Source organism: Lonchura striata, chromosome 26, assembly GCF_050655825.1.
Source record: "Lonchura striata isolate lonStrDom1 chromosome 26, ASM5065582v1, whole genome shotgun sequence".
Lineage (NCBI taxonomy): Eukaryota > Metazoa > Chordata > Aves > Passeriformes > Estrildidae > Lonchura > Lonchura striata.
The window spans coordinates 3238561-3266182 of record NC_140728.1 but is presented as its reverse complement, the minus strand read 5'-3'; the positions used below and the strand labels follow the sequence as shown (position 1 = coordinate 3266182).

Genomic DNA, 27622 nt, shown 5'->3' with positions numbered 1-27622 from the left:
AGGGTGTTGGCGTTGAGTGACGCGCGCTGCAGCCAATGGCAGAGCGGGGCGGGGCGCGGCGGCCAATGGGCGGGGAGGGGGGCGTGGCCGGCCGGGGCGTCTCGCGCTGGGTGACAGCTCGCGCGTGCTGGTGATGGCGGTAAATAAAGGGGACGGGGCGGGGGGGGGGGGGCACACGCGGGACGCGACCCCTCGTGAGGGCAGGGAGGGACTGAGGGGCGCGGGGGTGCAGGCGCTGAGGAGGAGCAGAGGAGAGGAGGGGTCTTTGCTGCTCCCCCCCGTCAAAGGGACACCCTCCCCTCCCCTCCTCCGTGGGGGCTGAGGCGGACCCCGTCACCCTCCTCCTCTCCATCCATGGCGGGGGTCGCCGCCTTTGTGTGCGGGCGGGACCCCCGCGCCGGGCTCGGCGGCTCCGGAACTTTGCCTTTGTTGAGGGAACATCCTCCCCTCTCTGCACATTTCCCCCCCCACCCTCATCCTCGGGATCCGCTCCCCTTCATCCTCCCCCTACTCCCCTTCATCCTCCCCCCACTCCTCCTCATCCTCCCCTCTCTAAACTCCCCTTCATCCTCTCCCGGCTCCCTTTTATCCTCCCCCGTCTCCCCTTTATCCTCCCCTCCCTAAAACCCCCCAAATCCCTTTCCACCTCCTCCTTCCCGGGACCCTCTCCCCCTTCCCCAAAACCCTGAGGGGGTCGTGGCTTTCCTGCGAGGAGGGGGAAAAAAAAAACCAAACAAACCTTTAAAAACTCCCTTTAAACCTCTGCGCTGAGCTGGAATGGGGAAAGGGCACGAAAACGGGGGGAATTGGTGCGGGTTTGTGTTTATTTAGGGAAAAAAACACCTTAAAAATCCGTGCGGTTGTGTCCTCAAAAGGGGGGAAAAGCTGAACTTGAGCCGGGGGAGGGCTTGGGGTCATCTCCAGGCAGCAAATCTGCTCCAAAATCTCCTTTTTTACTTCTCCAAGAGGGTCCCCCCTTGCCAGGAGGGCTCCCGGAGCCACGGGAATCACGGATTTGGGATAACCGAGCCCTTAAAAACGGGAATCCAGCGCTGGAAAAGCTGCTGATTTTAGGGGAAAAAATCGCCTTTTAATCGCTTTACACGTAGGGAACGAGCTTGATCCTTGTGTCAAAACAGCTCCAGGTCGAACGGCGTGGGGGAAAGCATCCCGTTATCCCGAAATATTGAAGCTGGGAGAGTGGGAAGTTGTCTTGACTTCGCGGAGTTCTTCGCTGTAGTTTTTAGTCGGGGAGAGATGCCTGGAGTGGCTGGGCTCGTCTGGTGTGAAACGATGCGAAATTTGGTCCTTTCACGCTCCGCTGCCTCGGGGGAAAAGATGCTCCTGGAGCCCGGGGAAGGAGGTGGCGATTCCAGGGAAAAACGGATGGATTTCAGCGGGAATTTTTTAATGCAGCAGCCAGGCGTTCTTGGGAGGAAGAAAGGCAGAAAGCAGTGGATTAAAAGGGATGATTTTGTGGGGCTGGAAGCAAAAAAAAAAAAAAAAATCAGGTGGTGTGGAGAGGGCTGAGAGCTGAGCTGCAGCTGAGGGAACGTGGCTGGGATGTGGGAATGAGGATGGGAGGAAGAGCTGGAGGATGAGAGGGGATAAACGAGCGGAATTGTGAATTAAAAAACTCCCTGTGTGGATTAAACTTGGATTAAGTGTTGCTGTAAAATGTTGGGAGCTGCCCCGTGTGGAATTTTCACCCAAATTCGGCTGCTCTGCTTTGGCCAGCTGCCCTGGGGGGGTTCCTGTGGTTGATGCAGGGTCAGAGAGGTTGGGTGATATTTAAAAACCCAGAAAGGAAAAGAGCAACAAAAGCGTTTGGGGTTTTATTTGGTGTTTTTAATTGCCTTGAGAACAGGCTGGGTGCAGATATTTTGGAGTCATGTGTCAAGCGTGAGCAGCATTTGATGTCTCCGAGCTTTCAGCAAACCATAAATGTGCATTTATTCCTCCCCTGATCATTCTCCCAATGAATACGAGCTGACTCCAAGTGGGAAAGGGTGTTTGGAAGTTGGCAGATTTTTTTTCCCAGCGTGGAATAATTCCGGGTTTTGTGCAAGCTGGGTTGGTTACAAGAGAATTTTGCTTGTTCAGGAGTGAGGCTTGGACAATAGTCACACATGCAATGGGTTAGGGGCTAGAAAAGAGCCAAAAAAGCCCAAACTGGGTTTTTTTTCTGGCTGTTGTGTGGCCAAGGATTGTTAGGAAGGAATCTCTTGCTGCAATTCCTGCTCCATGTGGCCCAAGCCTTGTGAGGATGGAGAAATTTGGGACCAGCCTCGTGTGCTGGGGCTGGTTTGGGTTGGGACTGGAGTGCTGACAGTTGCTCAGTGGGGACAGAAAAAAGAGAAAAAAGCACATTCAGGTTCTGGGTGTCTTTTTTTGTTTTTGCAGAGGATTTCTTGTGGCTGCTGCAGCTCTGCCCACATCACACGCTGCAGGTTGTTTTCCTCAGTGCTAAAACACACTCACTTGTTAATTATTATTTTTAAGCAGCCCTGTGTTGTCTCAGCACCTCCAAACACGTGACAAGAAGCACTTGCTCAGCACCAAAAGTGGTTTATTCAATATAAAGGACTGAAAATACCTTTTAGATCCTGTTTTTCTTGGCTTTTTTTTTTTATTATTTTTCCCCCATCCCTTAACTGTTTTTATGCTGAAATGTCACAGGGCTTCTGCTGGGACTCATAAAGTGAAATTTAGTGTTTTCTCAGCCCTCAGAAGATGTTAATGGATTGGTTTAGGGCAGTTAACAAATGGAAATACTTCAAAATAATACAAAATTCTAAAAAATACTACAAAATTCAGCTGCTGGTGTCTAAGTGTGGATTCCGTCCTGAGTGTTTTTAGCTTTGGGGAAATGTGAAAGGTTTTCTGTAGTTGCCCCTAACAAAACAGAGGGGTTTGGTTTAAAATGGTTAGAAATAAACAGAGAAATAATAAATAAGTTGACTGAGAACTTTACCTGTAACTGGGAGCTGTGGTTGAGGTCAGGAGGAATGGGAAGATGGGGTTGTTCCAAAGGTCTCCCCTCCAACCCTTTATTTTCTGCTGGAATCCTCTCTGGTGAGAATGAGAACTTTCCTCACTTGATTTAACAGCACTTGTGGTTTTCAGCTTGAATATTTCATCAAGGGTTGTTTGGTTTGTTGCTGGGGGATTTTATTTTTTCCCCTTTGAGGAATGAAATCTTGGGAGATTTTATCTCAGTAACCTGATATTCATACAACACTTTACCCTTCCCAAAATCCTCACCCTTCCCAAAATCCTCACCCTTCCCAAACCCTTTCACCCAGACTCTTGTCCAGAAAAAAGCCCCCCTTGAATTCCAGTGCAAGAAAAGAGGTCCCTCATTAGTGTGAAACCCTTAACGAGTCTTTGCTCCTAAGAAAGCTGAGCAAATCCAAATTGTTGAACAGAAATTATTTAAAAATCCCATTCGGAGCTGAGAACATCTGGGTCGTTGGTTGAGGTTTCCCTGTGTGCCCACAAATGCTTTTTTCCTGGGGGTTTTAGGAGATTTTAGCTCGAAGATGGATCAGGTGAGGCTTTTGTGGCTCAGGAGCCAGGGAATTCCAGCACAGAGCAGCCAGAACACCCCATGAAAACAAAACAGATGAAAAAGGAGAGGAGATCAAACTGGAGGTGAAATTCTGCCCTTTGCCTGTGTCTTTGGGATGGGATTTTAGGTGAACTAAAGCTGATTATTTGTCTATTTGCTGTAATTGATATCCTGGTGCACTGAGGAAAATTCAGATTAAAACCCGCTGTTATGCTGGCTGTGAAAGGGAAAAAAAAAAAAATCCCTTTTTGCAACAGCATTAAGGAGTGTCTGTAGTAGGCAGAAAAGAACACAAAGCTGCCAAGTTTCTATATTTTTCCTAATTGTTGTTAATGAGCTTTTAGCTTGCAAGATGATAATGAGGAGCACGTGAGCTGTTGCACCTCCAGTTGGTGACAAATCAGCTGAAATCCCTCAGAAAACAGCAAACTGTTGGGGACCTACCTGGAGATTTTTTTTTTTTTTGAAAGAACACTGGCTAGGTGATTTCCTTTAATTAGCTAATTATGCTGTAATTCACCGAGAAGTCTGGCTTTGCTGAGGAAGTAAAAAATAACTGAAAAGCAGGAGTTTTTCTTGTTCTTCCCCACTTCTCTGGTCTCTCTAATTCAGCTTTTAGCAGCTTTTCCAAATGGAGACAGAGAGCTGCAATCCAGGGATGTGACAGCTCCGAGTTCCTCCGAAATGTGGCTTGTGGAACGTGTCAGTGGTGACAAATGGATTATTTCAAAGAAATCCTGACTGAGGAGATGTTTTTGCAGCACTTTTAGGGAGTTTGCTGACTGAAATGCCAAAGGAAAAAAAAAACCACACATCCTCAAGAACAGGGATCCCCCCACAAGGCTGGAATCTCTAAATAACTTGGATTTTAAAGGAAATAATTGTTGGGGGAGGGTGGTGTCAACCACAAAAACTTTCACACTCAACCTCTGTGCGCACTGAAAACAAAAAAAAAACAAACCTGTTTTTTGTTTTTTCCCCCTCTCTGAGCAGAGCCAGGGATGATTTTTTGGTGGTTTTTTTTTTGTTTTGTTTTTCAAAACAACAATTTATTGCAGCAAAGCTTTAGTGCATTTCTGCCCTTATTCCCTGGAAAAACCAAATCCATCCCCTGCAGGAGCAGCTCTGCCTTGGGACAGCGTTTCCCTGCTCCTTTGCAGTGGGAGGTTTTAGATTTTTAGATTTGATGAAGAAATGCTGTCCTCTAATTCTCTAATTGCATCCTGCCCCTCTCTGCCCGCCTTGGAAAAGCTCCCAAGACACCTGGAGGGGTTGGGATTGAAATAAAAGTGGTGTGGAAGGAGCTGGGCAGGGCAGGGTGAGGAAAGGATAAGTGGATTTTAGCTGGAAATCCTAAATCCCTTTTTTTTTTGCTTCCCTGAAATCCTAGAAGTGTCCTGAGGTGAGCACTGGGGGCTTTATTCCCATTTTTATTCCCCCTGAAATCTTAAAAAGTGTCCTAAGAGAAGCACTGGGTGCTGCTTTGGGGTTTTTATTCCCTTTTTTTTTTTTTTTTTCCTGAAATCCTAAAGGTGTCCTGAGGTGAGCAATGGGGGCTTTATTCCCATTTTTCTTTTTTCCTGAAATCCTAGAAGTGTCCTGATAGGATGGACCACTGGGGGTTTTATTCCCTTTTTTTTGTTTCCCTGAAATCCTAAAAGTGTCCTGAGGTGAGTACTGGCTGCTGCCTTTTTTTCAGCATTAATTATGCTGAAAAAACGCCATTATTAGAATGGCATTAATTATGCTGGAAAAAAAAAAATCCATGTAAAACTCTGTTATTCTTAAAAACAAAACCTGAAATCAACTGTTTATTCCCTGGAGTTGTGAGAAAGAGCCCTGAGCCTGGATTTAATGATGTTTAATCATAATTTCAAAAACACAAAAGAGGCACTAAAAGCTGTTCAGCTGAGCTAGAAAGAACTAATGGCTCTAACTCAGATTCAAAAGTGATTTAGTTCCAGAGGTAAATCCCTAATCCCACCAGTCAGGAGTTAATCTGTCATCAGACTAAGACTAGAAGCAAATCTATTTAACTAAGAATAGTTAATTCACCTGAAGCAGAGCAGGAATTAAGATCCTGCTCACCAGAGGATGAAATATTTTATTTCCTCCAATATTTTATTTGGAGGAAATAAAATATTCACAATGGAGAGTGGAAACAGCAAATGGCTTTCAAAGAGGGGGTGGAAAAAAAAAAATCTCTTTTGGAATTTGTTGTGCTCTTTTCCTGCTGGTTTGGATAATGTGGAAATGGGTTAGAATAATAAGGAAATATCCTGTTTATCCTAAAATTTGAAGGTTTAGGAACAGCTTTTTGTGGCATCCAACCCAAATTCACCTCTCCCTCTTTACTCTCCTCGTCCTGTTGTTTCATCTCAGGACAAATTGAAGGGATGAACTTTAACCTCTTAGGAGGATAATTTATTAAAAAAACAGATGCTGTGGTTCTTAAGGAAGGTGAACAACCTGCCAGTTCCCAAATCGGGGTCCTGCTTCCGACCTCGGCCTGGGGGCAGCACAAAGGCACCGCTCACATCCTGCAACTCAGAAATGAAACAGCATTTCAGCCAGGGCAGGATGCCTCACATGCAAATCAGGAATGATTCCATCAGGGAAAGGTGAAATTCTTCCTTTTGTACCAAAAAACAGAGGCGCAGACCTCGCCTGAGGCTGGGGCTGAAAAGACAAATTTTAGTTGTATTTTATTTTTAACAAATTGAGGTTTATTTACTTCAGAGTTCTGTCTGGACACTGAGGAAGAGCAGGGATTGGCTTTTCCCAGCACAAACCAGGCCCAGCAGCTGAGCAGGGGAAGAGGATGTGTAAATCCCTTAATTCTTTGTTGGCAAGAAAACACAGAAGCCCTTGGTGGAGCCCCAGGGTTCCAAGTGGAGGGCTCAGAGATTTTCTATTTCCAGAGCTGGGCACGCAGCAGCATTCTCCATGTGGGAATTCTTATGGATCCTGTACAGAAATCCCACTGAGCACCTTGGGGTTTGCTGGGCAGACAAATCAAACAGCAAAACCCTCTCTGTGCTTGGATAAATGGCATAAATGGCTGTGATTTTTACCCATTTAAAAAACCCACAGAAATTATCTGCTGTTGTAAAACCCACAGAAAATTTTCTGCTGTTCTGCCTCACTCATTTAGGGTTAAAAAACCCCCAAATAATTGATTGGCAAAGCAAATTATGGAGAGGGCTGGGAAAACCTGGTGTTATTTTTGTCTCGGGATGCTGAAGGCATTGGAGGCTCCTTCCCTGCTTGCAGCCCAGGCTGTGGAATTGTTATTTCCTCTTTTAATTCTCTGTTTTTCTGCTGTGGAATTGTTATTTCTTATTTTAATTCTCTGTTTTTCTGCCTGGGGAGAGAACCAGGCACAGCCTTGCTGCTGCTGCGTGGCCTCGGAGATGCTGTGACCAGATCTGCTCCCAGGATGGGCTCCTTCCTAATCCAGCAGGGATTTCACCAGCCTGGAGCTGAGTTTGGTTCCAAAAAAGAGCAGCAGAGGAGTCCCCAAAAGTCAGCAAGTGCTGGCTGCGTGCTCTAATCCCTCTTTGTGTCTGTCACAAAGGGATCCTGCCAGAGGCTGGGATTCCTCTGCTCCCCAATCCCTGCGGCAGCCAGGGCAGCCCGAGGTGCTGCAGCTGCCAAATTCCCTCCTCCCCGTGCCACGGGAGTCTTTGGGCTTCATCTCACTGAAATTCCCTGCAAATTCTGTCTCACTGAAATTCCCTGCAAATTTTGACCCAGAATTTGGGAATGCTGGAGGTGCTCGAGGTCAGGATGTAACCAGCTCTGCCTTTGCAGTCACAGAATGGTTGGAACTGAAAAAAACCTTTAAGGTGATCAAGTCCAAAATGATGCTGGGTGTTTTGTTATTGGGAAGCTGGATTGGAATTGGAGTAGGATTTTCCCTGTGAAAAGACTGATTTTTGGGATTTTGAATTCATAATCTCTGAACTGTTGCTGTGAAGCTCAACCCTGGATGTGTTTTTTCCTGATAAATGGGATGTGCTTAGTGGGATAACACTGGTTCAAGAGAGTGGGGAAAAGCAAAAATGCTTCCAGCGGGCTGGAAAATTCGGGATTTGTGTGGCAGGCTGTGATTTAAAGGAATGATAAAAAAAAAAAGTGGGAATCTGAGGGAAGGCTGCTGATCTCTGCTCCTGCTTTGGATGATTTGATTTCATCTGTCCCTGGTTCATTATTCCGTGGGCAGTGGGAAGTGTGAAAGGAAGCAAAGATGCTGGGTTTGGTGTGAATCCTGACAGTTTGGGGATGGGGGACACAAAAAAAAGTGAATTTCCAACAGATTTGGAGTCAGTGCTGCTGATTTTGTCCCCTTCAAACTCCTCTCCTGCTTGCTCTAAGTGAGCTGCTCCCGGAGGGATTTTTGAGTGGAAAACCTCAGAATTTGGGACATCACCCTCTGCTCTTGTCACCCCTGTGGATGCAGAATTCTTTGGGAATTCCCAGGTTGTGCCAAGCTGGTTGTAAAGTGAAATTAGAACTTTTTTATCAATCAGAATCAGCTCTCAGCCTGTTCTAATTCTTTTTCCTGCTCCAGGATGATAATTCCACTTGTGGGGTTTTGCTGTAATTGCTTCAGGCTTTTCCAGATGGAAGAGGCAGGGAATTTTTGGAATTCCAGCAGGGAATTGCTGGGAATTGCAGCAGGGAATTGCTGGGAATTCCAGCAGGGAATTGCAGCAGGGAATTGCTGGGAATTCCTTCCCTTTGGACAGGTCCAGGAGGATTGGAGTGGTTCAGGAATGCTGTGAATCATTTTAATGCCCAGATCATCCTTCAGCTCCTGTTTCCCATCTTGTTTACCCTTCCAAAAACCATCCCAAAAATAAAACCTGGATGGAAAGAAAGAGGAGAAGGGGTTTTAGAGAAATTAACTTTTAGAAAGCTGTGAACTATGACACAAATAGCATTTGAACTATGCTTTTTAACATCCTAGGTCAATAAATAAAAATTCCCACATCTTCAGGTGTCTGTAGAATGTGGATCTTATTTGTTTGTTTTCAGTGACTCTAAGGAATGTAGAGACAATATTTCACCTGGAAATGGAGTTTTGAAGCTGAGGTCAAGAGGTGAAAATTAAAAATTGAGGTTTTAGTCATTTTATTCATCGCTCCAATGAGAAATTGAGCTTGCCTCAATAGGAATATTCAAAATTTCTTCTTTAAAATGCTTTAAATGTTAAAAACTTCCAACTCCCATGGCAGTGCAAGCACACAGCAACTCATCCCTTTGTGGGCTGAAGGATTTCACCTCCTCTTTGCCTTTTCCATGATTATTTCCAAACCCTGCTCCATTCCCAGGGATCTTCAGGAAGGAATGTGAATAGAAGACACATGTGCAGCCCTTTGTGTGGAGCTGGAATTCCAGCTCTTGGAAGAGGCCAAGGCTTTTGGTGGAGTCATAAATTTCCCTCCCAACCAACCCAAAAAGAGTTTGGTGCCTTCTCTGACTCCTTGGAATTCACCAGGAAAAGCAGAGGGAGGGGATTTTTTTCCACCAGTTCCCCCAAAACAAAAACAAAACAAAACAAAAAACCAAAACAAACAAAAAAAACCCAAACAAAACCCAAACAAAACAAACAAACAAACAAAAAGGCAGGTCTGGGTTATTTTATCCATTCCAGCCTTTAGGAATGGGAATATTTAATTCCCTTTTCCCTATAAGTGAGGTACCAGCACATTCCACTTTGCACAAGAACCCAAGTTGTATTTAAAGTCTTGAAGACCTTAAAGGTTTTTCTGAAGTGCTCAGAATTCCAGAGTTTTAAGGAAAAGAGGTTTTTTATGCCTGGGACTCCTTTCCTGAGCACCTCATTTACCTGGAGCACTTTGGTTGATGTGGAGGTTGGACCTGAAAATGCTTTATTTTTGTATTTCTTGTGCTCTAAAGTCAAAGATGGACCAAAATCTGCCAATTTCATCTTCCTGACAGGATCCAGACAAACAAATCCTGCAGGAATCCTCTTTATTCCCACCAGGAATGCTGCCAGTGCAGGGAATAGGATTTTCCTTATCCATGTGCTTTGGTTTTTTTCACTCTTTTTTTGGGGTTTGGTTGGTTTTTTTCTGTATTTCTTTAAAAACTGATTCCTGACAATTCATTCTTGGAGCCTTGAGTGGATTTTGGGAGCTCCCAGGAAGAATTTTAACACTTCCAGAGTTGGAATTAACCAGGAGGACTCCATAAACCTGGCAGGAAAATCCTGTTTTCCTCAAGCTCCAGAGCTGGAATTTGGCACAGCTGGGTAAAGTTTTTTTTTTTTTAATTTATTTCCTGATAAATGGGATGTGCTTAGTGGGATAATAATGGTTCAAGAGCGTGGGGAAAAGCAAAATTTCTGCGTGGAAGGAGCTGCCCAGGGGGGTTTGGAGTCCCCATCCCTGGAGGTGTCCAAGGAATGTGTGAGGATGGGTGAGGATCAGGCACAGCAAAGTTTTTCCAACCTCAGTCATTCTGGAATTTCATAAATAAAGGATTTTGCCTCCTGGGACAGCTCCTGCCAGAACTGGAATGGGAATGTTGGAGCAGGATTTTATTCCCTGGGTTTTTTTGGGTTTTTTTTGGGCAGCTCAGGTTACAAGTTAGCATTTGCACATCTGGTTCAATAATTGGTGCCTCACAAACAGAGAGGTGAAAACAATCAGGGGAAAAATTATTTAATTACTATTTTTGTGGAATTCTTGGAGAGCTCTCTGATATCCCCAGATTTCCATTTTGGTGTGTTTGCAGCAGCAATTGGAGAGTTGTGCATTAAAAAAAATGGTTTATTGGGGTGGGAGGGTGGGAAGTGCTTGGGTTTTGTATCCAGGGTTTTTCAACTTATTCCACAGGTTTTTCAACTTATTCCACAGGGGTTTTCAGCTTATTCCACAGGGTTTTTCAGCTTATTCCATAGAATCCCAGAATGGTTTGGGGAAAGGATCTTAAAGCTCACCAGGGCAGGGACACCTTCCCCTGTCCCAGGCTGCTCCAGCCCGGCCTGGGACACTTCCAGGGATCCAGGGGCAGCCACAGCTGCTCTGGGAATTCCATCCCAGCCCTTCCCCACCCTCCCAGGGAAGAATTTCATCCCAATATCCAACCTAAACCTTCCCTCTTTCATTTTGATGCCATCCCTCTTGTCCTGCCACTATGATTTGACCAAATTCTGTCTATTCCTGACGTAGTTCTGATGGAAACCAAGAATATCCAAGGATTTTTTTTTTTTCCCTACAGTGCTGCAAAAAATGTGAAAAAAAACCCCCAAATGTGCTTTATTTAATGTGACACCAATTCCCAACTGGTTCTGTGCTTCACTTCTGCCATTCCCAGGAGAGGGATGAAGGAATGAGTGAAAAAAAAAATCCTTCAATCTGAGCTTCCCACCTGTCCTGGCAGATGATTGCTAGGAGTTTCTGCTCTCTTATTTATTCTGGAATCATCTCTTGGACAAATAAAAGCAGCATCACTCCAGGGTTGAGCACCCGGCTCCTGGACTGTTTTTGGGTTTTTTTTCTTATTTTTTCTTTTTTTGGCTTCTTGCAGATTTATTTAGAAAAAGAAAGTAGCTGCTGTCACCAGATGCCTGCAGATGGCTTTAATCAGGTTCCAAACGTGCAACAATGGCACAAAGGAGCAGAATGAGCTCGGGGTGGTTTCTTGTAACTCTCTTTTAGGGGCAGCAGCCAAATTGTTGCTGCTGCATTTGGTTCTGGGAGCTGTTAGAGGAGCTCGCTCTGAGGGTTTTTTTCCAGGATTCTGAGCCATGCAAGGCAAGAAAATGGGGTTTGCCCCAGTGTTTAAGTGATTTACAAGGTGAGAAGTTTTCAAATAGGCTCTAAAATGTTATTAGCTGAACTAATGCCCCTATTTTGCTTTTATTCCCTGTTTTTTTTTTTTTTCAGTTTTACTCATCTTTAATGGATTGCAGGGCTCCATTTGATTCCTTCTCCCTCTTTTTTTTTTCCCACCTCCATGCAGAGCAACCAAGTGATTCCTTCTCCTTCTTTTTCCCTTCTCCTTCTTTTTTCTCTTCTCCCTCTTTTTTCCCCTTCTCCCTCTTTTTTCCCCTTCTCCCTCTTTTTTCTCTTCTCCCTCTTTTTTCCCCCTTCTCCCTCTTTTTTTTTCCCCACTTCTCCCTCTTTTTTCCCCTTCTCCCTCTTTTTTCTCTTCTCCTCTTTTTTCTCCTTCTCCCTCTTTTTTTCCCCTTCTCCCTCTTTTGATTTTCCCCTTCTCCCTCTTCTTTCCCCCTCTCCCTTTTTTCCTTCCCCATCCCTTCTCTGGAAAAGATCTAAGTAGGTGAGAAAAGAAAGATTTTCTAGAGATTCCTTCAAAATCAGCTTTTATGGAGGGGAAAAAAAAAAAAAAGCAAACCCAAGAGTTAAACCTGCTAATTACAAAGAGCAAAGCTCGGAGTGTTCCTTTGCAGAACTTTTGAAATCCAAGGTGTTCATTCCCCATCCTGGAATCCCAGTGTTGCTCATGGCTTGTCCCATCCCAGTTTGGGATTTCTGGAGCAGCTGCAGCCCTGTGATCTCTGCCAGGTTTATTTTGAGGTTTGGTTTTTCCCTCGCCTCGTGCTTCTGACTCACAAATCCTGTTCCCCTTTTAATCCCAACCTTGGGATTCCCACTGGGAGCTGCAGCTCTCTGTTCCTGGGAGGAGATTGTCACCACGGTTTTTTTGTGGAAAAAAGAGGAAAACTCCTCTCCTTAGTGCTGTGCCAGCTTTTCCAGGGATTTATTTCACTCTGTGCTGTGTGCAGGGCTGGACCTGCAGCTGCTCCAGCTGCCTTTGGAACATGTGAGGGTTTATTCCAATCCTTTTTTATGTTTTTTTTTTTTCATGGAAAGAGTCAAAAATATGAGTCAGCAAGAGAAATGTTGGATGTGAAGAGCTCTGAAGCGTGGTGGGTGGAGAAGCTTCACTTTCGAGGAAAATCCTGTTCAAAGTGGTTTGGGGTTAAATAAACACAATTTCTTTTCCTCGCTTAGATGTGGAATTACAGCTTGGATTTGTGAGGGGATTATCTGTGGCTACCTAAAGAGAAGAGGGGAATATCAAACGCAGCATCAAAGGTGTTTTTGTGCTGAGAATTCCTGAATTTGGACATCACAAAGCTGCTTTGTCAGCTGACTTGGAATCCCTTCCCTTTTCCAAGCAGGAAATCTCCTGGCCCAGCACAGGAAAAGCCAAAGCAGTTGACAAAAAGCTGCTGATTTATCCCCTGTAATGTCACACGGGATTCCTTAATCTGGTTTTGGTTGTTTTTGCTTTTTTTTTGTAATTCCTTGGCTCTGCTGTGGGACCCTGCAGAACCCAGCAGCTCTTCCTCCTTGGGAATTGAGGAGAAATTCTGTGTTTTTTGAAAATTACACTTCACAGAGCCCGTGAGCAACCAGCTGTTTGATGAATCCCTTAAAAAATCCCATCTTTCAGGGTTATTTTTTGTTCCAAAGTAGGAATCGGGTGTGCTGAGGAGGCTGAAGGGTTAAATTCCCCACACTGTCGCATATGGCAGTGAGCAGAATCACAGATGTTGATGATACAACATAATTAGTATTCTTTTATGTAAATGAAGGCTGTCAATGTTACCACAGTGTCTGCACTCCTGCAAGCTGGAATTTCTGCCACTTGCTCTCGCTGGGGTTAAGGATTCTAAATAAAATTCCATGATTTTTATATCCACACCTGAGGAGGAAAATTAAGAGGAAAGAGGAGGGGGGAAAAAGGCTCAGGGAGATAAAAAGGTGAGGAAGGGATTTTTCCAACTTGGCAAAACAGAGACCAAACCAATCCTTTGTTTAGGTGAGGATTTCCAAAACCCTTTCCACATCTTGGGATTCGGGAGTGAGCCCAGCCCAAGGGAAATGTGGGAATTTCTGGTTTAAATAAAAACCTCAGCGGCTCTTTAGGTTCTGAAGTGGCCACTTGAGCTTGCAGTGGAGTCCAGGAGGAAGAACTGAAGAGCTTTGATTTTTCTCTAAGAGATTCCATCCTCCACAGCACCAGCACTGATAAAAGTGATAATTAAAGCAAATTTGTGTCATTTGGGGCCACTAAAAATGCATTTCCTTCACCTGGCCAGGACCCTGCCCACCCATGCTGGTGAGGGATCAATCCCTGCCTCAAAGCTTTGGCAGGTGTTCAACTTTACACCTCATAAAATGATGTTTTAACCACATATTCTGTGTGCCAGGCCCCTGTGTAACTAACTTAGCTCAGATCCATTTTTCCATTCTTTTCTACCTGTTTTTTTTCCCCGTTTTTCCCATTTTTCTCTCCTCTGTGGTTATTTTGTTGCACTTTCCACCTGCCAACTCCTCATTGCTTCCTTTTTCTTGCTTGGAAAAACCACCTAGAAATGAAATTTAACTGAGCACAGCTTTTCTTTTTTTGATCTTTCCCCCTTCTCCTCCCCCTGTCTGTCACCAGGCAGTCAAAGCAGCCAAAAATCCAAGTGATCAGAGGAGGGGCACGTTTTTTCCTCCTGTTTTGTTGCTTTTTTTTTTTTTTTTTGACTCCCATTTTTTCCCTCTGCCATATGTTGGGTCATCCACTACAAAAGCCTCACCACGAAGAGGCTCCATGTGATCAACAGATTCTTACAGCCTGCTCAAATGAAAAAAAAAAAGAAAAAAAAAAAAGCAGAGAATAAAATGGAATTTTGGTGTCGACATCTGAGGATTCGGAGGGAATTCCAGAGGATTATTTCCGGGATAAATTGAGTTCTGCACTGAGGGGTTAATGATGCTCCTGCCAGTGTTCCAGGCTTGGTTTCTGTGCATCACCAGGATATTTTCCCCTCTCTCTCCAGGGCTTTGAAGCTGCCTGGCAGGGAGGACTTCCCAGTAATTAAATTCTCCGGGATCTGTGGGAGGATGATGGGGCTGCTGCGCGCCCGGCGGAGGAGAGGATGTGTGAGCTGCACTCCGTGAGTAACCCGAGGCTCCGAGCCCTCCCTGTGCCCCCAGAGCCTTGGAGGGACTGGGAAAAGGATCCACAATTCACTGGGGATCTTCTATCAAACCAATCTTTTATCAAGAATTAGGAGTTTGCATTTAGCATCCTGCAGTTCTTCAGTGTGTAACTCTGAATTCCACACACAACGTCAGCTGCTGCTTTCCCACTTTTCCAAAAAAACAATTCCTCTCCAGGCCTGGGAATCGAGGACACCTCCCTGAGAGATGGAAACAAAAGGGAGTTGGGGAGAAGCACACTTGGGGTCCATGACTTCATTACCTGAAGCTGGAATTGGAAGATTAAGATGCAAATGTGGGGAATTTTGGGTGTCCTGTGCAGGGCCAGGAGTCAAATCTGATGATGCTTTTGGCTCCCTTCCAATTGGAGATATCCCGTGACCCTACATAAAGATTTCAGCTCTGTGTTACAGCACTAAAACCCTTTTCCTTGTGTTTTTTTGCCTCCCAAGGTCAGAGCAGCACATCCTGTGAGACATGGATAGATGCAGATGTGAGGAATTTGGGGTGTGCTGTGCAGGGCCAGGAGTCAGATTTGATGATCCTAACGCTTGCAATGACCCTACAATGTGATCTCAAATTCATGTCCCAACCCTAAAACCTTGTGTTCTTTACCCCTAAGGTCGGAGTATCACCTCCTCCTGTGAGACATGGATAGATGCACCAGGAGAATTTGGGGTGTGATGTGCAGGGCAGGAGTCAGATTTGATGATCCTAATCCCTCCAATGACCCTACAATGTGATCTCAAATCTGTGTCCCAGCCCTAAAACCCTTTTCCCTTGTGTTCTTGTGTTCTTTACCCCCAAGGTCGGAACAGCAACTCCTGTGAGACTTGGATAGATGCAAACAGGGAGAATTTGGGGTATGCTGTGCTGGGCCAGGAGTCAGATTTTATGATCCTAACCCTTCCAGTGACCCTACAATGTGATCTCAAATCCATGTCCCAACCCTAAAACCTTGTGTTCTTCTGCCCCCAAGGTCGGAGCAGCACCTCCTGTGAGACATGGATAGATGCAAATGTAGGGAATTTGGGGTGTTGATGATCCTAATGACCCTACAATGTGATCTCAAATCCATGTCCCAACCCTAAAACCTTGTGTTCTTTACCCCTAAGGTCGGAGCAGCACCTCCTGTGAGACATGGATAGATGCAAACATGTGGGGCGGCTACGACTCGCCCAGGACCACTCGATCCTGAACCCGCAGAAGTGGCAGTGCGTGGAGTGCCACACCACCGAGTCGCTCTGGGCCTGCCTCAAGTGCTCGCACGTGGCCTGCGGGCGCTACATCGAGGAGCACGCCCTGAGGCACTTCCAGGAGACCCAGCACCCCTTGGCCATGGAGGTGCACGAGCTCTACGTCTTCTGCTACCTCTGCCAGGACTACGTGCTGAACGACAACCCCGAGGGCGACCTGAAGCTGCTGAGGAGCTCCCTGGTGGCCATCAAGGGGCAGAGGGGCGGGAGGACGCTGCGCTCCACGGCGCTGCCCGAGGACTCCTGGAGGAGGAGGAGCCCCCAGGGCCAGTCCCAGATGCTGACGGCGCTGTGGCACCGGCGCCAGGCCCTGCTGGCGAGGGCCCTGCGCACCTGGTTCCACAAGAGCTCCCGGGGACAGCTGAAGCTGAAGGAGAAGAAGCAGATGGAGGAGCTGGAGAAGAAGAAGGAGGCGGCTCGGCAGCGGCGGCAGGAGATGAAGAGGCAGCTCCTGGAGGAGCTGGCCAGCACGCCGCCGAGGAAGAGCGCCAGGCTGCTGTCCCACGTGCACGGGGAGAGCTTGATCCCAAGGAAATTCAGGGAGGTGGCCACAGCTTCCCCTACCTCAAGGCAGGTGCAGAGCAGCAGATTGAAGCAGTTCTACTCCATCCGCCGGCAGCCCCTGATGACGCCCGGGGTGACGGGGCTGAGGAACCTGGGCAACACTTGTTACATGAACTCCATCCTGCAGGTGCTCAGCCACCTCCAGAAGTTCCGAGAATGTTTCTTGACTCTTGATCTCTGTGAAACGGAAGAACTTTTAGCTAAAACTGTGAACGGCAGGGCCAGGATGCCCGGCAGGCTGGCCAACGGGGCCGCCGCTCACGAGCCGGGGAAGCCGGACAAGGCGGGCACGCAGAGCTCGCCACCCGGCTTGAACGGGGGCTCCTCCATCAGCAGGAGCCTGGAGCTGATCCAGCCCAAGGAGCCCAGCTCCAAGCACATCTCCCTCTGCCACGAGCTGCACACCCTGTTCAGGGTGATGTGGTCTGGCAAGTGGGCCCTGGTGTCCCCCTTCGCCATGCTGCACTCCGTGTGGAGCCTGATCCCGGCTTTCCGCGGCTACGACCAGCAGGACGCCCAGGAGTTCCTCTGCGAGCTCCTGGACAAGGTCCAGCAGGAGCTGGAGTCCGAGGGCAGCAAGCGCAGGATCCTCATCCCCTTCTCGCAGAGGAAGCTCACCAAGCAGGTCCTCAAGGTGGTCAACACCATTTTCCACGGGCAGCTGCTCAGCCAGGTATGGAATTGCTTTTTCACAGTGAGGGCTGTTCACACCGAGGAGCAGAGGGATCTGCATGTTGAGGATCCCATTTAGGAGTCTCTTAGGAATTCCCAATTCCTGAGGAAAAAATCCCTTGAATTGCTGTGCAGGTACCAGCATTTCCATCTTTGTCACATTTAGCACAAATTCACTTCAGTTCTGCCACTTCTGCACAGACCTGCACGGATCCATTTTTCCATTCTCTTCTACCTGTTTTTTTCCCCGTTTTTCCTGGGTTTAAGGTCTGAATGTGTTTTTAAGGTGCCCTTGCTTTTTTTTTTGCCCCTTTCTGGTGTTATTTCTGTGCCTTGGAAGAACATGATGAGGTTGGACAAAAAAAAAATAAATACACAAGCCAAAACCTGAGGCATCATTTCCCCCCTTTAAAACACTGCTAACAAGGATATTTATGCTTTTGACCCAATCTTTAAATATTCTGTGTGATGGACTCATGCTCAGTGTAAACTTTCTGGCCAATCATGTTATGACACGCAAACCTACAATGCTGTACTCTAAAACTCTAAACTTTCCTCTACTTAGCTTAACCTGTCTCTAAACTATAAATTCACATTCTTGCCTCTAGCACCTAAGTTTGGAAGCCTTTTCTAAAGTCTCAAATCAAATCCTGTGTTTAATTCTAAACTTGTTTGCCTCCCAGGGTTGGAGCAGTGACACTTCCAATGAGACATGGATAGAGGCAAATGTGGGGAATTTGGGGTGCCCTGTGCAGGGCCAGGAGTCAGATTTGATGACCCTTTTGTCTCCCTCCCAGTTGGGAGTATCTCATAACCCTACAAAAAGATTTCAAATCCATTTTACAGCACTAAAACCCTTTTTCTTGTGTTTTTTGCCTCCCAAGACTGGGGCAGTGACACCTCCTGTGAGACAAGGAGAGATGCAAATGTGGGAATTTGGGTTGTGCTGTGCAGGGCCAGGACTCAGATTTGATGACCATTTTGGCTCCCTCACAGTTGAGGATATCTCATAACCCTATAAAAACATTTCAAATCCATTTTACAGCACTAAAACCTTTTTCCTTGTGGTTTTTTCCCCCCAAGGTCAGAGCAGCACCTCCTGTGAGACATGGGTAGATACACCAAGAGAATTTGGGGTGTGCTGTGCAGGGCCAGGAGTCAGATTTGATGATCCTAATCCCCAATGACACTACAACAAGATCTCAAATCCATTTTACAGCACTAAAACCCTTTTCCTTGTGTTTTCTTCCCCCCAAGCTCAGAGCAGCACCTCCTCCTGTGAGACATGGGTAGATACACCAGGAGAATTTGGGGTGTGCTGTGCAGGGCCAGGAGTCAGATTTGATGACCCTTTTGTCTCCCTCCCAGTTGGGAGTATCTCATAACCCTACAAAAAGATTTCAAATCCATTTTACAGCACCAAAACCCTTTTCCTTGTGGTTTTTTGCCTCCCAAGATTGGAGCAGCACCTTCTCCTGGTATATACACCAGGAGAATTTGGGGTTTGCTGTGCAGGAGTCAGATTTGATGACCCTTTTGGCCACCAATCGGTTGGGGACGACCCAAAACTGGGAGAATTCCCCACATTTCACACTCCAAACCAAACCCAGCTCCGTGCGTCCCTGTGTCCCCGTCCCAGGTCACCTGCACGACATGCAACTACAAATCCAACACGGTGGAGCCCTTCTGGGACCTTTCCCTGGAATTCCCAGAGCGGTACCACGCCCTGGAGAAGGGTTTGCTGCCCGTGGCCCAGGCGGAGTGCCTGCTCACCGAGATGCTGGCCAAATTCACCGAGACAGAAGCCCTGGAGGGGAGGATCTACGCCTGTGACCAGTGCAACAGTGAGTGCCACCATCCACCCTGCCACCGTCCCCTGCCAGGGACACTCCACAGCCTGGGAAATATTCCCGGAGTGCTGGGAAATCGTCCCTGATGTGCTTGGAGCAGAGGCTGGAATAAATCCTGCCCCTCAAACTGGGAGAGCTCGGCTTCGTTCTGAACGCGGCTTGCTTCGGTTCTCCGAGAGGAAGGAGAATGGAAATTCGTATTAATGTTTGGGAATTAAGTGGATTTTAAGGAATTCTGAATGGCTTTTGAGGAATTCTGAATGGCTATTAAGGAATTCTGAATGGCTGAGGAATTCTGCTTTTAAGGAATTCTGAATGGCTTTTAAGGAATTCTGAATGGCTGAGGAATTCTGCTTTTAAGGAATTCTGAATGGCTTTTAAGGAATTCTGCTTTTAAGGCATTCTGAATGGCTTTTAAGGAATTCTGAATGGCTGAGGAATTCTACTTCTAAGGAATTCTGAATGGCTTTTAAGGAATTCTACTTTTAGGGACTTCTGAATGGCTTTTAAGGAATTCTACTTTTAAGGCATTATAAATGGCTTTTAAGAAATTATAAATGGCTGAGGAATTCTGCTTTTAAGGAATTCTAAATGGCTTTTAAGGAATTCTACTTTTAAGGAATTCTGAATGGCTGAGGAATTCTACTTTTAGGGAATTCTGAATGGCTTTTAAGGAATTCTAAATGGCTCAGGAATTCTGGAAATCACTTAAGAGAATTTAAGTGGCTTTTAAGGAATTCTGAATGACTTTTAAGGAATTCTTAATGATTTTTAAGGAATTCTGAATGATTTTTAAGGAGTTCTGGAATGATTTTAATGGCTTTTAAGGAATTCTAGATGGCTTAGGGATTTTAAATGTCTTTTAAGGAATTCCAAATGGCTTTTAAGGAATTTAAGTGGTGGAGGAAGTCCAAATGGCTTTTAAGGAATTTAAATGGTTGAGGAATTTTGAATGGCTTTTAAGGAATTCTGAATGGCTCGGGAAGCATTTTCCAGCTGGAAAGAGTCGGGGAAAAGGCCCCAAGTTCCAGGAGTGGTAGCTGGACAAATCCAATTAACAGGTGCAGTGCTAATTGGGATCTCTGACAGCCACCTGTCCCCTTCTGCTCCAGCCTTTCCTGGGAAGAGGAGGGAGGAATTCTTCGTCTTTTCCAGCTTTGCTGTTGCTGGAAACATTTTTAAAATGCTTCTGTGAGAAGCTCGAAGCAGCAGAGAGAATAAAATATCGAATATTTGTGAGCTGGAATTCACTTGCCAGAGCTGCTGCAGCCCAGGGTAACTTTGGCTCAACATTCCTGGTGTTTTTCCAGCAGGAAAAACTCTGATTTGTCACTCCGAGGTGACAAATGTTTGTGTGATGAGGAGCAGGGAGAGTTTAAACCCCACAGAAACTCTGAAATGTTTATCCCTGTGCTGGAAAAAAAATAAATATATTTTACCCTGTGCTGGTTTCTCTCATTGGGGAATTAACAGAATCCTGATAATCTTTGCCTTGGGGGTTTTTTGGGGGTTTTTTTGCCAGGCAAACGGCGAAAATCTTCTCCCAAACCTCTTGTTCTGAGTGAAGCTAAAAAGCAGTTGCTGATCTACAGACTACCTCAGGTCCTCCGGCTGCACCTTAAACGCTTCAGGTGAGGCACTGGGCCCTGGATTTTTGGGGGAAAAGTGACCAAAAATGGGCTTTTAAATACCTTCAGTTCTTGCTGAAAGCATCTGTGTAACATCTGGGCCACCAGATTTGTGAAACCCCCTCGTGCTGCCCCTTTGTAGGGGGCTTTTCCTGCCACAATTTAATATTTTGTGCATTTTAATCCTTAATTTCTTCGGGTTTTCCTCGAGGTTGCAGGCAGCCCGGAAGAAGTCAGTGAGCTGAGTGCAAGAGGGGAGGTTGAGAGAATTCAGTGCCAATTTTGGCTGTTGAATAGAAAGCAGAAAAAGCTCAAAATAAGAGGAAAAGTCTCTAAAGTTGTTCGGGTGGGTGTGTGTGGGGTTTATTGGTAGCACTGAGGATTTTAAAGGTGGTCAGAGGAGAAATCTGTCTCAAAAATACCCCACCTAAAATAAAAATCATCAATGAAAGGAGACCCCACCTTGCAGAAGAAGCAGCAGTGGGAGGAGGAGGCCCCGTCTAAAATAAAAACCATAAGTTTTTTGGGGTGAAACCTCCAGATTTGGTGACACTGAGCGCCCTGAGTGCGGGATTTGTGTGTTTGGGGGTTTCCTACAGGGAATTTTGGGGCAAAACCCCCAGATTTTGTTATGCTGTACACCCTGAGTGTGGGATTTGTGTGTTTGGGGGTTTCCTACAGGGAATTTTGGGGCAAAACCCCCAGATTTTGTTATGCTGTACACCCTGAGTGTGGGATTTGTGTGTTTGGGAGTTTCCTACAGGGGATTTTGGGGTGAAACCCCCCGGATTAGTTCACTCTGAGCAGCGCTGAATGTGGGATTTGTGTGTTTGGGAGTTTTCTGCAGTGAATTTTGGGGTGAAACCCCCGGATTTGTTTATGCTGAGCATTGAGTGTGGGATTTGTGTATTTGAGAGTTTCCTACAGGGAATCTTGATGCAAAACCCCTGGATTTGGTTGTGCTGTACACCCTGAGTGTGGGATTTGTGTGTTTGAGAGTTTCCTACAGGGAATTTTGGGCCAAAACCCCCAGATTAGCTCACTCTGTGGGATTTGTGTGTTTGGGAGTTTCCTGCAGTGAATTTCAGGGTGGAACTCAGGGCTGAGCACCCTGAGTGTGGGATTTGTGTGTTTGGGAGTTTCCTGGAGTGGATTTCGGGCCGAAACCCCCGGATTCTTTCCCTGGGAGCCCCCTGAGCATGGAATTTGTGTATTTGAGAGTTTCCTGGAATGGATTTTGGGCTGAAACCCCCCGGATTCTTGCCCTGTGAGCCCCCTGAGTGCGGGATTTGTGTATTTGAGAGTTTCCTGCAGTGGATTTTGGGCCGAAACCCCCGGATTAGCTCACTCTGTGGGATTTGTGTATTTGAGAGTTTCCCACAGGGAATTTTGGGCCGAAACCCCCCGGATTCTTTCCCCGGGAGCCCCCTGAGCGCGGGATTTGTGTATTTGAGAGTTTCCTGGAGTGGATTTCGGGCCGAAACCCCCCGGATTCTTTCCCTGGGAGCCCCCTGAACATGGAATTTGTGTATTTGAGAGTTTCCTGGAGTGGATTTCGGGCTGAAACCCCCGGATTAGCTCACTCTGTGGGATTTGTGTATTTGAGAGTTTCCTGGAGTGGATTTCGGGCCGAAACCCCCCGGATTCTTTCCCTGGGAGCCCCCTGAACATGGAATTTGTGTATTTGAGAGTTTCCCACAGGGAATTTTGGGCCGAAACCCCCCGGATTCTTTCCCCGGGAGCCCCCTGAGTGCGGGATTTGTGTATTTGAGAGTTTCCTGCAGTGGATTTTGGGCCGAAACCCCCGGATTAGCTCACTCTGTGGGATTTGTGTATTTGAGAGTTTCCTGGAGTGGATTTCGGGCCGAAACCCCCCGGATTCTTTCCCCGGGAGCCCCCTGAACATGGAATTTGTGTATTTGAGAGTTTCCCACAGGGAATTTTGGGCCGAAACCCCCCGGATTCTTTCCCCGGGAGTCCCCTGAGCGCGGGATTTGTGTATTTGAGAGTTTCCTGGAGTGGATTTCGGGCCGAAACCCCCCGGATTCTTTCCCTGGGAGCCCCCTGAACATGGAATTTGTGTATTTGAGAGTTTCCTGGAGTGGATTTCGGGCCGAAACCCCCGGATTAGCTCACTCTGTGGGATTTGTGTATTTGAGAGTTTCCTGGAGTGGATTTCGGGCCGAAACCCCCCGGATTCTTTCCCCGGGAGCCCCCTGAGCGCGGGATTTGTGTTGGCAGGTGGTCTGAGCGCAAGCACCGCGAGAAGATCGGGGTGCACGTGCTCTTCGAGCAGGTGCTGAACATGGAGCCCTACTGCTGCCGGGACTCGGAGCCCTCGCTGGCCTCGGGCACGTGCGTCTACGACCTCTCGGCCGTGGTGATGCACCACGGCAAGGGCTTCGGCTCAGGACACTACACGGCCTATTGCTACAACACCGAGGGAGGTGCGTGAGCGGGGCCAGTCCCCATCCCAAACCACGAAACCACCCCAATCCTCTCCCCCTCTTCGCCATTCCTTGGATTTTCCCCTCCTTTGGAATCCCCCGCTCATGATTCCACTTCCTTGGGATCCGCTCCTTGCCTTGCAGTAGTTTGTTTTTCCTGTGTTTCTGGTTTTTTATATATTTTTTTGTCGTTTTTTGGGGGTTTTGTTTGTTGTTATTTTCCTGGGAATGGTGAGAATTCCTTGGCTTTTCCCTCATTTGGAATTGTCCGCCCTCCCCATGATTCCACTTCCTTGGGATCCGCTCCTTGCCTTGCAGTAGTTTGTTTTTCCTGTGTTTCTGTTTTTTTATATATTTTTTTGTCGTTTTTTGGGGTTTTTTGTTGTTGTTGTTTTCCTGGGAATGGTGAGAATTCCTTGGCTTTTCCCTCATTTGGAATCGTCCGCCCTCCCCATGATTCCACTTCCTTGGGATCCGCTCCTTGCCTTGCAGTAGTTTGTTTTTCCTGTGTTTCTATTTTTTTTTATAATTTTTTGTCTTTTTTTGTGGGTTTTTTTTTATGTTGTTTTCCTGGGAATGGTGGGAATTCCTTGGCATTTCCCTCCTTTGGAATCCCCCCCCCAATCCATTCCCCCCAGGATTCCAGTTCCTTGGGATCCACTCCTTGCCTTGCAGTAGTTTCTTAATCCTGTATTCCTATTTTTTTTTATAATTTTTGTTGGTTTTTTTGGGGGGCTTTTTGCGTTTTTTTGTTGTTGTTTTCCCAGGAATGGTGAGAATTCCTTGGCTTTTCCCTCATTTGGAATCGTCCACCCTCCCCATGATTCCACTTCCTTGGGATCCACTCCTTGCCTTGCAGTAGTTTGTTTTTCCTGTATTCCTGGTTTTTTTATATAATTTTTTGTCGTTTGTTTTGGGGGTTTTTGGGGTTTTTGTTGTTTAGTTGGTGGGAATGGTGGGAATTCCTTGGCTTTTCCCTCCTTTGGAATCCCCACCGAGGATTCCACTCCCTTGGGATCCTCTCCTTGCCTGTCAGTAGTTTGTTTTTCCTGTATTTTATCATTTTTTGTCATTTGTTTTTTGGGTTTTTTTATAATTTTTTGTCGTTTATTTTTGGGTTTTTTGGTTGTTGTTTTCCTGGGAATGGTGGGAATTCCTTGGCTTTTCCCTCCTTTGGAATCCTCCCCCACCAAGGATTCCACTTCCTTGGGATTCACTCCTTGCCTTTCATTAGTTTGTCTTCCTTTATTCCTATTTTTTTTATAATTTTTTGTCGTTTGTTTTGGGGGTTTTTTTGGTTGTTGTTTTATCATTTTTGTCATTTGTTTTTGGGGTTTTTGGTTGTTGTTTTCCTGGGAATGGAAATTTGGGAAGTTTTGGCTTGATTCAATGATGATTTGATATTTCTAAAGCAAAAAATTATATTAAGAATTCTATTTTTAAAATATAATATATATAAATAATCTAAAATTATATATTAAAATAATATTTAAATATATATTTATATAAAAATATATTAAAGTTATATTTAAAGTTATAGTTATTTAAAATTATATTAAAATTATATTTTACAAATATATTTAAAATTATATTTATATAAAATTATTTTAAAATAATATTTTAAAGTTGTATTTAAAGCTATATTTATATAAAATCATATTAAAATTATATTTAAAAGTTATATTTATATAAAATTATATTAAAATTATATTTTAAAATTATATTTAAAGTTATCTAAAAACTAGACTTAAAATTATATGAAACCAATTTTGCAGCTCAGGGGAAGGGACAGAGGTGCCTTTTGTGCTGTGGGAGTTTCCCACGTGAGCAGTTCCAAAATCCACATGGATGCTGCCTGAGCTCAGAGCTTTGTTTCCCTTTTCCAGGATTTTGGGTGCACTGCCATGACTCCAAGCTCAGAGCTTTGTTTCCCTTTCCCAGGATTTTGGGTGCACTGCAGTGACTCCAAGCCCAGAGCTGTTCTGTCCATTTTCCAGGATTTTGGGTGCATGGCAACAACTCCAAGCTCAGAGCTTTGTTTCCCTTTCCCAGGATTTTGGGTGCACTGCAGTGACTCCAAGCTCAGAGCTGTTCTTTCCCTTTTCCAGGATTTTGGGTGCACTGCAGTGACTCCAAGCTCAGAGCTTTGTTTCCCTTTCCCAGGATTTTGGGTGCACTGCAGTGACTCCAAGCTCAGAGCTTTGTTTCCCTTTTCCAGGATTTTGGGTGCACTGCAGTGACTCCAAGCTCAGAGCTTTGTTTCCCTTTTCCAGGATTTTGGATGCACTGCAGTGACTCCAAGCTCAGAGCTGTTCTTTCCCTTTCCCAGGATTTTGGGTGCACTGCCATGACTCCAAGCTCAGAGCTCTGTTTCCCTTTCCCAGGATTTTGGGTGCACGGCAACGACTCCAAGCTCAGAGCTGTTCTTTCCCTTTTCCAGGATTTTGGGTGCACTGCAACGACTCCAAGCTGAACGTGTGCAGCGTGGAGGAGGTGTGCAGGACGCAGGCCTACATCCTGTTCTACACCCAGCGAGCGCCGCACCGCGCCGGCATCCCCCAGGAACGGCTCCAGGCTCGGCTGCTCGCCACACAGAACCCGTGACGGGGACGGGAGCGGGAATGGGAGCGGGGAACGGGGATGGGAGCGGGGAACGGGGATCGGGGAACGGGAGCGGGAGCGGGAAACGGGGATGGGAGCGGGGAACGGGGATGGGAGCGGGGATGGGAGTGGGGAACGGGGATCGGGGAAACGGGGATGGGAGCGGGGAACGGGGATGGGAGCGGGGATGGGAGTGGGGAACGGGGATCGGGGAAACGGGGATGGGAGCGGGGAACGGGGATTGGGGAAATGGGGATGGGAGCGGGAAACGGGGATGGGAGCGGGAAACGGGGATGGGAGCGGGAAACGGGGATTGGGGAAATGGGGATGGGATCAAGGAAACGGGGATGGGAGCACGGGAACAGGGATGGGATCAGGGCAGGAATGGTATCAGGGAAACGGGGATGGGAACAGGGCAGGAATGGGATCGGGGAAACGGGGATGGGGGCAGGAAATGGGGATGGGAGCATGGAACAGCTGCCTCTGCTCTGGGAACGGCGGGGATGGGATTGGAGAAACAGGGATGGAGTCAGGGAAATGGGGATGCGATCGGGGCAGGAATGGGATCAGGGAAACAGGGATGGGGTCAGGGAAACGGGGATGGAGTCAGGGAAACAGGGATGGGATCAGGGCTGGGATGGGATCAGGGTAGGAATAGAATTGGGGCAGGGCTGGGATCAGGGAAATAGGGATGGGATCAGGGCTGGGATGGGATCACAGCAAGATGCTTGGAGAACCTTCTGGAGCTGGGCAGTTCTGATTTTGGGCAGAATCTTGGGGTTTTGAGAGTCTTTTTGGCTCCAAAAGACCATGGAATGATGAAGTTCAATGCTGTTCATCCATCCCTTGTCAAAGAGGAATGAAACAGGAGAATCCCCCTGGATCAACTCCCCCAATCCCTAAAAATCCTGCTCCAGCTCCAAGAGGAACTGGCACAGGACCCCTGAGTGGCCTGGTGCATCCCAGAGCTCTTCCTGCTGGAAAAACTTGGAATTCCTCTCAACTCCTCCCTATGCTGCCCCTGGAACTCCAATTTCTGTGCCACATTCCAGGGTTTTCTTTGGCCTGAACTCAGCTGGCAGCTAAATCCCCTCAAAAATGGGATTTTCATGGAGTTCTGCCGTGGAGAAAAAGGGGTTTAACCTCCAAAAATGGGTTTTAACACATATAAGGTGGGTTTTAACACACAACAAAAATGGAGTTTAACCCCAAAAATGGGTTTTAACCTCCGTTAATGTGTTTTGATACACAAAAATGCTTTCATCCTCAAAAACGAGTTTTAACACACATAAGGTGAGTTTTAGCACACACAAAAAAAAATGGGGTTTAAACCCACAAAAAATGGGGTTTTACTCCCAAAAATGGGATTTAGCACATATAAAATAAGTTTTAACCCCCCCAAAAATGTGTTTTAACACCCAAGAAAACCCCCAGGAATGTCCCTGGGTGGCACCTCCAGCAGCCAAACCAAAACCTGAGCTCCAGGTTTCTGCTGGCATCCCCTGGACTGGGAAAAGTTTCCAAAAGCTGTGGCAGCAGGAGTTGGAATTGGGGGGAAATTCCCCTTTTTTTGTACAAATGTGGCTGTTTTTCCTCAGGGGAATGGCGTGGTGGCAATGTCACTGCTTTTGGGGTGAAAAATCAGTAAAAAAAAGTCATTTATTCGGGGATTCCTGCAGGGCCACCCAGGGGGAGGAATGTGAAACCCCAAATTCCACGTGGTGCTGGAAAAGCTGCAAAAACAAAAAGTCTGTATCTGAAATCAGCCTGATTTTGGGAATTCTGTGGGGGAAAAAAAAAGAGCCTTAGCTGGACTTTTTACAGTCACTTCTACAGTTGCACCTCAGGTGTGGTTTTTTGTAATTTTGGGGTTTGGCTGTTCACATTTCACCTTTTAATCTGAATATTACAACTGATGTCTGTTAATCTGGGTTATTTTTTTTAAGTGATCAAAAAATATGAGTTGTTTTTTTTAAAAAAAAAAATTCAGTTTTCAGGCAGGGAAGCTCTCCAAGCGTTTTTCTTCCTCCCTTTTTGCT

The 27622-nt window shown here is 46.3% G+C and overlaps 1 protein-coding gene across 2 annotated transcripts; it reads left to right on the top strand.

Annotated features, from left to right (window-relative positions):
* Positions 1–56: 56 nt before the first annotated feature.
* On the top strand, positions 57–27583 carry USP49 (ubiquitin specific peptidase 49). 2 transcript variants are annotated; one of them, XM_085561225.1, is made up of 8 exons: positions 57–139; positions 1140–9851; positions 14403–14519; positions 15681–17058; positions 18697–18901; positions 20430–20538; positions 22777–22982; positions 25423–27583. In XM_085561225.1, the coding sequence occupies exons 4-8, from the start codon at positions 15706–15708 to the stop codon at positions 25584–25586; spliced, it is 2037 nt and encodes a 678-aa protein (XP_085417351.1). In that variant the 5' UTR covers positions 57–139; positions 1140–9851; positions 14403–14519; positions 15681–15705; the 3' UTR covers positions 25587–27583. The 2 variants fall into 2 exon arrangements, with proteins under 2 accessions (XP_085417351.1, XP_085417350.1); XM_085561224.1 differs by lacking the exon at positions 1140–9851.
* Positions 27584–27622: the final 39 nt, after the last annotated feature.

What these genes read in the sequence shown, in the direction of transcription:
- USP49 (XM_085561224.1), top strand. Translation starts at nt 15,706, where the DNA reads ATGGATAGATGCAAACATGTGGGGCGGCTACGACTCGCCCAGGACCAC. An exon ending in CGCCTGTGACCAGTGCAACA is followed by an intron (nt 18,902 to 20,429) that starts GTGAGTGCCACC and finishes TTTTTTTGCCAG; the next exon opens with GCAAACGGCGAAAATCTTCT. An exon ending in TTGCTACAACACCGAGGGAG is followed by an intron (nt 22,983 to 25,422) that starts GTGCGTGAGCGG and finishes TCCCTTTTCCAG; the next exon opens with GATTTTGGGTGCACTGCAAC.